The following is a 13,229-nucleotide window of genomic DNA, read 5'->3' as shown; positions in this document are numbered from 1 at the left end:
TCAATCTTGTTCAGCACAAAAGTTCGTAACATACAAAAACGTTAAAAACGAAATCTTACCTATGTGAAATGTTCTGCCTTTATGCTTCGTCTTCTTTGTTTGGTCGTTACTACACCCGTCCACAGCGTAAAAGTCCAGCATCTTCAGGTTGGCATTAGTCTGTACAGAGCACTGTACAAATGTGGCGGCGCTATTGACGCATGCTCAGGGTCTGTATGCTATATTTAGTGTATATATCTGTGAAAGAAATTGATGACAGCATGGAACGTACTGTATGAAATATGATGTCAGTACTTTGAAATATGTCATGTTTTGATAGATGTGTTTAGATTTTCTTAAGTACACAAAAAAATCATTGGATTTACTACATTTTTTAAGGTAAGTGGTTGCAAACAATTTATATGGGCTGAATTAAACAAATTAAATTTAGTAAGGTTCAACTTCATTTGCTTGTTTAAATTTAGCTCGATTAAATTGTTTGCAACCACTTACCTTAAAAAAGTTCAACTAACTCAAATTCAAACAAATCAAAAAGTTTAATTTCCATTGTCCATGCATTGAGATTTATAGGGGTTTTAAACAGTATTGAGTGACGTAATTAAACGTCTTTTTATGCAAAGTATTTAAAAAGGTGATTTCAATAAAATTTTAGTTATGTAATTATTAATTGACTTACCCAACGCTGTTTGTGACTAACATTTGCTTTTGACTCATCAATCGATATTTGTCATTTATAGACTGTGTGATTGCTGAAGCTCATAATAAACTTCTTCAAAAGGCATCCGCACAAGCCTCATTCCTGCTTACAGGAGATCACTACAATAATAATAAAAAATGACTCACATTCAGTGCATTAATATTTGCCTCAGCTGTTCTTTCTTATCTTTCAGGCAATCCTAAAACAGAACTCAAAGGTCTTATTCATCGCGCATCTGTCTCTTTAGTTTATTTAAGGCAATCCAAGTTTATGCTAATCTAATTTTACCAAGGGCTGATTTTATCATATTAGCAATATTTTATAGCTCAACATAACTAGTCATGGCACACGATGTAAATCACTTTCACAAAAAAAAAAAAAAAAAATCAAATTATTCAATATGTTAATTTCACAAATCCTTCAATACTTGCCATTGGTGCCTTTTTTTTTTTTTTTTTTTTTTAATTAATCATAAGTTGTCTCTGGCTGCTTTATACAGGTAATTTATTGGTTATATTGGCTGCCAAGTTATATAACTTGTTGGTAATGTTTTACAAGGAGTATCAATTCATTATTAAATGCATTAACTACACAACAATTAGCCTAACTAAATTAACTAAACAACAATTAGCCAATTAATACATTATATAGTTGTATAAATAATAAATAAATAAATAAATAAATAAATAAATAAATAAATAAATAAATAAATAAATAATAGAAACTTATTTGATTAAATTATTTAACAATATAAATATTACCCTAATTTGGATGCGATTAATCATGATTTTTTTTGCCCAATAATATAATATAATATAATATAATATAATATAATATAATATAATATAATATAATATAATATAATATAATATAATACTATCTCTCAATATCTTTTGGCTTTGTCCCTATATATTATACATATGACTTTATTTTAGTTAACATTTATTTAGTTACGAGTAAAGATTGTTTTAGCTTTATAGTTTTAGTTTGGTTTGTTTACTGTAATTACCCTTGTCACATGTTGGCACAACTTTATGCGTTGTAAAAAACTAGATAACGGGAGGAAAAAATGGCCTATTGCTCCCTCTAGAGGTAAAATGGCTTATTACGTTTTCACCTGTTTCGTGCAGAAACAGATACAAGTTGTTGTAATAATAATAATAATAATAATAATAATAATAATAATAATAATCATCATCATAATGATAATGATAATGATGATAATAATAATAATACTGATAATGATGATGATGATGATGATAATAATAATAATAATAATAATAATAATAATAATAATAATAATAATAATAATAATAATGATGATGATGATGATGATAATAATAATAATGATAATGATGATGATAATAATAATAATACTAATAATACTAATAAGTTGTACCAAACACCTAAATAAATTGTGGCGCAGTGGGTAGCACGTTCGCCTAACAGTAAGAAGGTCGCTTTGTGGAGTCTCCCCGTGTTCGCGTCGGTTTCCTCCGGGTGCTCCAGTTTCCCCCAAAAGACGTGGTATAGGTGAATTGGCTATGCTAAAATTGACTGTAGTGTATGTGTGAGTGAGTTTGTATGGATGTTTGTTGTATGGATCCGCTCTGTGAAACATGTGCTGGATAGGTTCACGGTTCATTCTGTTGTGGCGGTCCATTCTGCTGTGGCGACCCCAGATTAATAAAGGTACTAAGCCAAAAATAAAATGAATGAATGAATGAAATAGACTAGTGAGGTTGCAGAGTTGAAGTTGAAGTTTGATATCTACTCTCACAGGCCACAAAATAATGAAGCATATACTAGCATACTTTTCAATATTGACAACTACTGTTCAGTATTGATAATGTTGTATTATGGAAAACATTAAATTTCAATTTGCAACCCAAATTAAGTTTTGGCTTCATATGTAATTTTCAAAAACCAGTGCAAACCTTGAAGCGAGCCAGAATCCCATCTGAGATGAAATCTAGAGGAGATTCAGTTGCGGATATACACTTCAATATAGCCTAATTTTGTGACTCTTATGTTACGTAAGTGTTGGATTTAGGAAAAGACGTTAACAAAATACAATTTAATGGGTAATTTAATAAATAATATGAATGATACTCGGTATAATTACAGTTTTTACATTAGTTTGATGGTTGGGTTTAGGGTTGGGGTAGGGGTAGACGTTAACAAACTACAATTAATGCGTAATTTATTATAAATATTATAAATACCTCTCGTTAACTTCAGACCGCAGCTGTGTTTTTATTTTTATTTTTTTCATTTTATTTCAGTTTTTTTTTTTTATTAACAAGAACCAGCATGTACAGTTTTCTTATACAATAAAACCACTTTACATTTATTAACAAGAATGGAATAAATGAGAAAAAAAATACAATAAAGGGAAAAAAAAAACAGCGGAGAGGGTAATTATCAAATTACACACAAATATATTACACACATTTTCCAAGTTTAGTTATTATCAAGAGTTATTAATGCACTTTTACTACAGGAAATGCATATATACAAACATTTTATGTAAAAATGTCAAAGGGGGAGCATATATTAATTGTTTGAATTGCTTTTTATATTTTTAGACTTAGAAATCACTTTTATATACATTTGAATCTCTTTTTCCAGCACCATGAAGAGAGGTTTGCTTTTGGCAAACTTGGATTTATGTATGTGAAATTGACATAAAAATAAAATTAAGTTTACAATAAAACCAGCATCTTTTAAAGAGCGATCTTTAACATAATAACCCAAAATCACATGTTTATAAGATAAGGAAAATGATTTTAAAATATTATGAGCCATAAAAGCTTCAACATTAATCCAAAAAAAAGTCGAGTATATTGGCAAGACCAAAATAAATGTGAAATGATTTCATTAAAGTTTTCACAATAATAGACCGCAGCTGTATCCCTTCCAGCAGAGCACAGAACCCACCTTCGTCACGTGGCCGGATGTATTTCGGCGGAGAAACAGGAAGCGCTAGAGAGAGTGAGTGAGCGAGAGAGAGAAGAGAGAACGAGTGAGGGAGGAGGAGTGGGGCGCTTGAATGAAACGGGCAGGCCGTGAAAACACTGGCATCTCTGAAATCAGGACCACACTGGGCACGGCTGGGGTACGATATACACTCAGCTTTGTTTCACATCACCTGCCGCAGCACCTGCTGTCACTGCATGCCGCAAACACACATACACACACACACCAGACGCGTAGGCTCGGCTGTGTCTTAAAACCTACCGAGCTGTCTTAACAACACTGCTTTTATGACATAACGGACGCGTACTTTCGAAAAACCACAACAAATGCTGTCTATTTGGGTGTGTGACTTGTATTTCATACACTGCTACGGTATTCAAAAACACTTCTGTCACTTGAAGCTGGTGCTTGAAAGAGGAATTGAGAGTTTGTGTTAATGTATCTTTTTGTTGTGGTTTCGCCATCGTGACCTTTGACTGGTAAAACAGAAAATTATTTCGCAAATTAAAATACTTAAAGTTCAATTAAAGTGTTATTAGGGGAAGCTATACGTGCTAATGCTTCTGTGTGGATTACAAACCACAGAACCACAGTTTACTGTCAGAACTGTGATTTATTACTTTACAGTATGCCTTGGTAATATGTCGTACTGTAGCAAACGCTCGTAAATCTCTTTCAAAACTGGTAAATCTCGTCATTACTCGAAGAAAATATTTCTTTGTAATATTTTTTGCCATTTTAATATTCTTAGGGACGCACTGAAGGGATGGGGTGATGGCAAATTATTGACTGGTTCCGTTACTGAGATTTGTCTCTTCCTCGTTTAGTTAACTTTTGTCATTGAAGTAGTCTTTCGACTGAGGTAAAGTTGGTTTTGTATTCGCACATTCATTCAATGACAGCTTGTGCTTTCTATATTGTTTACCATGTACAGTGCATCTGGAAAGTATTTATAGAGCTTAACTTTTTCCGCATTTTTTTATGTTACAGCCTTATTCCAAAATGGATTCAATTAATTTATTTCCTTAACATTCTACACGCAATACCCCAAAAAACCATTGTGAAAGTTTTTTTTGGAAATTGTTGCAAATTTAATCAAAATAAAAAACCTGAAAAATCACACTTACATAAGTATTCACAGCCTTTGCTGTGAAGCTAGAAATTGAGCTCAGGCACATTCTGCTTCCACTGATCATTCTTGAGATGTTTCAGCAGCTTAATTGGAGTCCACCTGTGGTCAATTTAGTTGATTGGACATGATTTGAAAAGGCGTACACCTGTCTATATAAGGTCTCAGGGTTGACGGTGCATATCAAAGCACAAACCAAGCATGAAGACAAAGGAATTTTCTGTAGACCTCCGAGACAGGATTGTCTGGAGGCGCAGGGCTGGGGAAGGTTCCAGAAATATTTCTGCTGCTCTGAAAGTTCCAATGAGCACAGTGGCCTCCATGATCCATAAGTGGAAGATGTTTGTAACCACACGGACTCTTCCTAGAGCTGGCTGGCCATCTAAGCTGCGGGATCGGGGGAAAAGGGCCTTAGTCAGGGAGGTGATCAATAACCCGATGGTCACTCTGTCTGAGCTCCAGTGTTCTTCTGTGAAGAGACTAAAATTGAACTCTTTGGAGTGAATGCCAGGCATTATGTTTGGAGAAAACCAGGCACCGCTCATGCCAGGCTAATACCATCCCTACAATGAAGCATGGTGGTGGCAGCATCATGCTGTGGGGATGTTTTTTTAACAGCAGGAACTGGAAGACTAGTCAGGATAGAGGGAAAGATGAATGCAGCAATGAATAGAGACATCCTGAGTATAAACCTGCTTCAGAGTGCTCTTGACCTCAGACTGGGCGACGGTTCATCTTCTAGCAGGACAATGACCCAAAGCACACCGCCAAAACATCAATCGAGTGGCTTCACAACAAACAGAACCCAGAGCTAAATCCTATTGAACATGTCTGGAGAGATCTGAAAATGGCTGTACACCATCGCTTCCCATCCAACCTGATAGAGCTTTAGAGGTACTGCAAAGAGGAATGGGCAAAAATTCCCAAAGACAGGTGTGCCAAGCTTGTGGCATCATATTCAAAAAGACTTGAGGTTGTAATTGCTGCCAAAAGTGCATCAACAAAGTATTGAGCAAAGGTTGTGAATACTTATGTACATGTGATTTTTGTATTTATTTATTTTTTTCATTTAGTTTTTTTTTTAATAAATTTGCAACAATGTCAAAAAAATCTTTTTTTCACAATGTCATTATGAGGTATCGTGTGTAGAATTTTGAGGAAATAATGGAATTTAATCCATTTTGGAATAAGGCTGTAACATAAAAATGTGGAAAAATTAAAGAATTATGAATACTTTCCAGATGCATTGTATGGTAGTATTTGGTTTAGGTATTGGGTAGGATTAGAGATGTGGTATAAGATCATAGTTTATAACTACAAGTTGTCTTCCTCAATTCCAAAGAATACAAATGCAACAAGAACAAAACCAGATTGACTTTTCCTCTGATAATGCTGAAATAAACAACAAATCGTTTACAATGGAAGAACTACAAAAAGCTTTGAAAAATATAAAAGATACTGCAGTCAATCCTGATAAAATCCATTATCAGTTTTTAAAGCACTTACCCTATGATGTGTTGTACCTTATTTGAAATATTTTTAGCTATATATGGACATCTGGAAAGGTACCATTTTGTTGGAAAGAATCTTTAATCATTCCTATACCTAAACCAGGTAAAGACCACTCAGATGCCAATAATTACCGCCCTATAGCCCTTACCAGCTGTCTGTGTAAAACAATGGAAAGAATGATAAATGATCGACTTGTATGGTCACTGAAGAAGGACCAAAATATTAGTAATTATCAGTGTGGATTCAGAAGAGGAGCACAATAGATCATCTTGTAAGACCAGAATCCTGTGTTCAAAATGGTTTTATTAAAAAAGAACACACTGTAGCAATATTCTTTGACTTGGAAAAAGCCTATGACATCACTTGGAGATATGGCATTTTAAAAGACTTGCATGAAATGGGTTTTAGAGGACATCTACCTGTTTTTATCTCTAATTTTTTATCAAACAGGTGTTTTCGAGTTCAGATAGGAACAACTCTGTCAAATAAATTTATTTAAGAACTTGGTGTGCCACAAGGAAGTATATTATCAGTTATTATTTAACATCAAAATCAATAGTATTGTAAATGCTATTGGTTTAAATGTATCCTGTAGTCTTTATGTGGATGATTTGTGCATCTGTTACAGAGGAAGAAACATGAATACCATTGAAAGACAATTGCAACTTTGTATTAACAAAATGCATGACTGGTCAGTCAAGAATGGATTTAAGTTCTCCAGATCAAAAACTGTGTTCATGCATTTTTGTCAATTACGTTCTCTTCATCCAGAACCAATTCTCTTCTTGGAAGAAGAACCTATAAAAATTGTAAAGGATACTAAATTTCTTGGACTCACCCTGGATAATAAGCTCTCCTTTATTCCACACATCAAACTCCTAAAAACAAAAACCTTTAAAAAAATGGATATCCTTAAAATTCTGACCACAACAAAATGGGATGCAGATTGTACTACAAGGCTTCGTCTTTATAGAACCATGATCAGATCCCAAATGGATTATGGAAGTATAGTGTATGGATCCGCTAGAAAATCCTACATTAAAATACTGGACACTGTACATCACACGGGACTACAAATCTCATTGGGAGCATTCAGAACATCTCCTGTTCAAAGTTTATATATTAAAGCAAAAGAGCCATCCCTTAAAAGACGACGTTTAAAATTAGCACTCCAATATGCTGTTAAACTGAAATCAAAAAGATGTAACCCAGCTTATCCTTCAGTTTTCCACCCTGAATATTTAGAATTGTATGAAGACAGACCCAATTATATCAGTCCTGAATTATAACCCCACCTGAAGAATATGGGTGTTAATATGGAAAAACTTTCATTACCTGATTTGAGCCATATTCCTCCTTGGTGCAACACTAAAATAAGAATCTTGTGGAACTTAACCAAACAGAAGAATTCCTTGACTCACCCAAATGAATACAAACAGGAATTCAAACAAATAACAGACAGCCTCCCTCACCATGAACCCATATATACAGATTGATCAAAAACAGACAAAGGAGTAACAGCAGCAGAAGTGTTTAAAGATGGTGTTTTTGGTACTCAGATTCCAGGAGAAAGTTCAATTTACACAGCAGAAGCTTATCCAATAAATATGGCTTTAGATCGAATGTTAAGGACACAGCATCGTAACTTTTTAATCTGCACAGATTCCAAATCCCGTCTTCAAGCACTTGAAGCTTCTAAGTGTGATCACCCCATAATGTCTATGATTTTAAAGAAAATGACAACACTAGAAAATCAGAAGTTCAACATTATCTTCTGTTGGATTCCAGGTCATATGGGACTAAGTGGAAATGAACTGGCAGATGAAACAGCAAAAAAAGGCTGTCTCCTTGAATGTGACCGAATGTTTATTTCCTCCTGATGACTTGAAACCCACCATCAATTTGTACATAAACGAAACATGGCAAAGAGAATGGAACAACTACATCAACAACAAATTACATGAAATTAACCCGAAAATAAATAAAAGACATTTAGCAAATTATAATTTCGAGACCAGGCATGATCAGACGGTCTATACCAGATGTCGAATTGGACATTCTAGGTTGAAGGACTCATATTTATTAAATAACGAAGAATCACCTAAATGTAATAACTGCCAGGCTGCTCTTACCATCAAACATATTTTGTTGGAATGAAGTTTAAATTCTATTAGACACAAATTTTATAAGAAGAGTACTTTGATGGACATTTTTAAAAAGGTACCACCAGGAAGAGTTTTACATTTTTATCAAAAATAGAACTGAAAAATCGATTATATTTAACTTTGAATAATTTTTTTTTGATTTTTATCTATTTATATTTTATATATTTGTCTCTTAAAGTAACTTTTTTAATATAATACAAATTTGTTTTTATCATGTAATATTTTAATGTATATCAATTTGGCCACGAAACAGCCATAAGTTGCTGATGTGGCAATAAATATGTAATAAATAAATAAATATAACTACTAACAGTTTATATATTTAAAATAGCCAGATAATAAACCAGAAGTTAATAGTGTGAATTTTTACGCTTTAAAAGATATTTAGTTGACTTAAGTTAAAATAAGCGAGTAAACTTGTTGCTTTTAAAAAGTTGACTTTACTTTAAAAAGTGAGTAAATTCGTTGCCTTAAAATGTTTAAGTAATGAACTCTGTGCATAATTTTAAATGAACTTAACAAATCCAAGTTAAAAATTGGTTTAATCACTTTTAAGTAAAGTCAACATGTCACGATTGAAGCAAAGGGTTTACTCACTTTTTAAGTAAATAATTACTTTTTACAGTGTTACCTAAGTTTTGAGACCATCATAAACCGAAAACAGGCCCTTGGTTTGAATGTTTAAACTTGATGTTTTTGCTTCTCTTTACTCTCTCGCCATTTTTTTGGTAACGTCATAAGTGTAAGCAGGCCCTTGGTTTTAATGTTTAAACCTGATGTTTTTGCTTCCGTTTACTCTCTCATCACAGATGTGGGTGGCACCATGAGTGTGAAAGCTTTTGAGCTGGTTCCCGCCGTGGAGCGGGAGCAGCTGATGGGCGAGAAGGTGCGGATAAACATCGAATGCATAGAGTGCTGCGGCCAACACCTGTACCTGGGCACCAATGACTGCTTCATCCATCACTTCCTCCTGGAGGAGCACACCACGTCCAAAGGTAAACTAGCCTACAACGCTCAGAAGCTCCTCCACAAATACCTGGGCCTGAAGAAGCCAGTGGTTGAGCTGAAGGCCGCCTCTGCTTTGGAGCGCCTAATCGTCCTCTGTGATTCATCTATTACGGTTGTGGACATGGTTACCTTGGAGCCTGTGCCCACCGGAGGTACCAAGCTCAAAGGTGTGACTGCGTTTTGCATTAATGAGAATCCAGTGACCGGGGATGCATTTTGTGTGGAAATGGCTGTGGTTTTGGCACGCAGAAGGGCCGTCCAGATCTGTACGGTCCATGAGGACAGAGTGCAAATGTTAAAGGAAGTGACTACGCCAGAGCAGCCCTGTGCCCTGAGCCTGGACGGGTACAATATCTGTCTGGCCCTGTCCACACAGTATATGATCCTAAACTACAGCACAGGAGCCTCCCAGGATCTGTTCCCTTATGACTGTGAGGAGAGAAAGCCCATTGTTAAAAGGATCGGTCGAGAAGAGTTTCTCTTGGCTGCCCCAGGAGGGCTTGGTGAGTTAAATGACCCAAACAGCATTGGTAATAAGTAGGCCCACTTGGAATCTGCAGTAATCTGCAGATTTTATTTTAGCCCATCATTCATTCATGCTATTAATTTACTTATGAGTAGGGCCAGATAGAAAATGCAGACATTTTTTACTATTTCTGCAGGGAATTTTGTAAAAAATCCGTGGATTTATGCGTAGTGATTTTAGGAGAATCATAACTAAAAACTTAATAAATAAATAAAAAAATTGATTTGTATCTTTTATTTAATGTTTACAGTGCAAATCTAATTTGTACCACTTATTTGGTAAACAAAGCAAGTCTCTCAAATAATATACAGGGTTTATACGGTCATGGAAAAGTAGTAAAAGGAATTTTCCAGACCTGGAAAAGTTTTGGAAAAACAAATAAACCCAAAATTTTGGAAAAGTCATGAAAATTTGTTTATAATTATCTGTGTACTTGAATATATTTGAGATGAACTTGACTTATACTTGATGGGTAAACAAAAAAAAAAAAAATGGGTAAAAAAAAAAGCAATAACTTCAAAAATCATAAGTAATTTTAGCTTCGCCTCTCTTTTACTTGCTTTCACCGTAATTTAAGATGCATTTGGAGTGTCGTGTCCAAAAACAATATCTAACTGCAGAGGTAAGATACTGTGGGTGCCAAAGGCTAATTTGTACTGTTCTTATATAAATCTTGTGAAAACACAAGCCAACTTTTATAAAAGTTTCACGCAGATAGCTAGATACTTTCTAAACTATTTTACAGATATAAAAATAAATATAAACTACATGGATTGTCGCATGTTTGTTAATATGCTGTAATAAATTTGAACATGCAGTTTTTTCTTATTTACCACGTGTACATAGACAAGGCATGGGAGGATAACCGTTTTCAAGGGATACCGCAGTTAGAAAAAGTCAAGGTTTTAAATCCGCCAACATTTTCTGTTGTACCGTTCCCAAGGTATGTGTAAGATTATTTTTTTTTGTTTGTTTTTTAGGACAACAGTTTCTCCAGTAGAAAAGATATCTAAAGATCCAACTTTAAATTGTAAAGAAATGTGTGTTTTTAAAACATGAAGACAGCAGAAGTCAATGATTCATTTTAATTATTTAGCCTGGTCCAAAATATTTTAAATGTTTCTGAAAATAAAATATTTTGTGTTCAAAGAGGAAAACATTTTTGTTTTTTTACCCAGACATTTAAAAAGAATATATTTTAGAGCAGTAATCAAAATATTGTGAAACTGTGATATTTTATCCAAGGTTATCATACCGTCAGACTCATATACAGGCCCATGCCTAACGTAGACATTACGTAATTGACCTGAAAGTTTTGGAAAAGTCATTGAAAAGTTATGGAATTTTAGTAGTAAAAATGTGTAACCCTGAATATATCTACTACAAAACAGAAAATATTACCTTACAAACTGTATTGTAAATAAATCATATGAACATTTTAATATTACTATTATTATATCACAGTAATATTAGTGAAATGAATTTTAAAACTGAATAAATATAAATTTATACACATTTACTCAAGTAAATACATAGACTCGATAAAAATCTGCTGATTTCAGCGCGAGCGTGCTACTTGTAAGCAAATTCATGTAAATGTCAACCTTGAAAAAAAAAATACCATTAACAAAAAAAGGCTTTTCACTGCTTTCGTTTTTAAACAAAATCTTCGTCCACATGAAAACGGCAAAATGCACTAAGATGCATGTTAAGGGGAGGCCAATCAAACAGGCGACGATGATGACACTTTTCTGCTGGGTTTACACTAAGCTGGGAATTAGGTATTTGTGGCATTAAATTGCAGACAAGTCAATACAAACGTGCTAACTGGATTATTGTCCCACGGTGTGAACCACCTGGAATATGTGATGCACTTGCAGCAAACCTGCAGAATTCCTCATTTGTATCTTTCATGTTTAGTGTCAACCCAGCCATGCTGGCCAATCAAAAAGGAGAAAACAACCCTGACATCATGAAGTGAAAACCCCAGTTGTAGTGTCCACTAGGGTTGTCAAAATACTATTAGTTCATACGATACTATACCAGCTAAAGTATCACGATACCAAATAGTATTGCAATACTACTCAAATTCTATAGAGAATTGTCAGAAATACTATATTTTAGATGTTATGATAGGTCTACTTAAATTTAATTCTTAATTCCCTTATTATTGGGAAAACGTATTATTTGCACATTATTTGCACTTCACCTAAAATGTATTATTTCGTTTTGTTTATTTTGTAGATAACTGACCAACACAAAAATACATTAAAATAATGATAAAAATTATACCAAACAAAATTTGTTACAAAAAGAGCATTTTTTTCCTCTTCCTTTTAGTAGATGTATTATACGAGACTTGCTTTGTTTACCAAACAAAGGGTTCTTATTGGATTTGCATTGTAAACCTTAAATAAAAGTTTAAAGGTTATTTATTTCATATATTAAGCTTTTAGTTACTATTATTCCACATAAAGGCGCAGATTTTTACAAAATTCTTCACAGAAATGGCAAAAAATGATTCTGTCTGGTCCTAGTAATAAATATGTTTGTGTGTGTATTTCCATCATTTTTATACCCATTATAATTGAAATTAGCACTGGTATTATGTTTTGTCTTTACTGCATTAAAGCTTTTCACACATTTGAAGATGTTAAGATTATATACAAAACATCAGATCAAGGAGTCTTTAAATTAGATTTTCTTTTTATTAACTGCATTAACAAATGTTAACAAGCACAATTTGGATGGATTTTAAATACGCATTAGTACATGTTGTTGAACTATTATTAATAAACTACTGTGCATTCTTAGTTTATGTTAATAAATACATTTACTAACACTAACTAATGGAACTTAATGTAAAGCTTGACTGTTTTGATGTATTTTTAATAGGCATCCCAGAAATTAGCAATAGCATCACCCTTTTCCATTTAGTAAAAGCCCAAGTTGGCTATTGATATGACCTAAAACCAAAATCTCGATTAATTGAACATTTTAACTCTATAACGATTAATGACCGATTATTTGATTTATTTATTTTTTTTGCCCTCATAGTTCACTGACAAGTTTTGTACAGTAAATGTGCTCACATATTACAAGTGAGAGATTTTTGAATGAATTTTAAAATAATTGAAGGAAACGCACACTATCTACTGTCTATGATTATTTTTTGAACATCAACGTTGAACAACTGAAATTAAAACACAAACT

General features: G+C 33.6%; 1 protein-coding gene across 1 annotated transcript in view; it reads left to right on the top strand.

The window, feature by feature from the left end:
* The first annotated feature begins 3,694 nt into the window (after window positions 1-3,694).
* tgfbrap1 (transforming growth factor, beta receptor associated protein 1) overlaps window positions 3,695-13,229 on the top strand; it is a 40,409-nt gene continuing 30,874 nt past the window's right edge. Inside the window, exons 1-2 of the mRNA XM_056459694.1 lie at window positions 3,695-3,815; window positions 9,292-9,993. Of these exons, the coding sequence (XP_056315669.1) occupies window positions 9,306-9,993 (688 nt within the window). The 5' untranslated portion in view covers window positions 3,695-3,815; window positions 9,292-9,305. The remainder of the gene's footprint in view (window positions 3,816-9,291; window positions 9,994-13,229) is intronic.

The sequence above is a fragment of the Danio aesculapii genome, chromosome 6, assembly GCF_903798145.1.
Source record: "Danio aesculapii chromosome 6, fDanAes4.1, whole genome shotgun sequence".
In the NCBI taxonomy this organism is placed as follows: Eukaryota; Metazoa; Chordata; class Actinopteri; order Cypriniformes; family Danionidae; genus Danio; species Danio aesculapii.
Note: the sequence above shows the minus strand (reverse complement) of the source record. Positions and strands in the feature narration are given on the sequence as shown.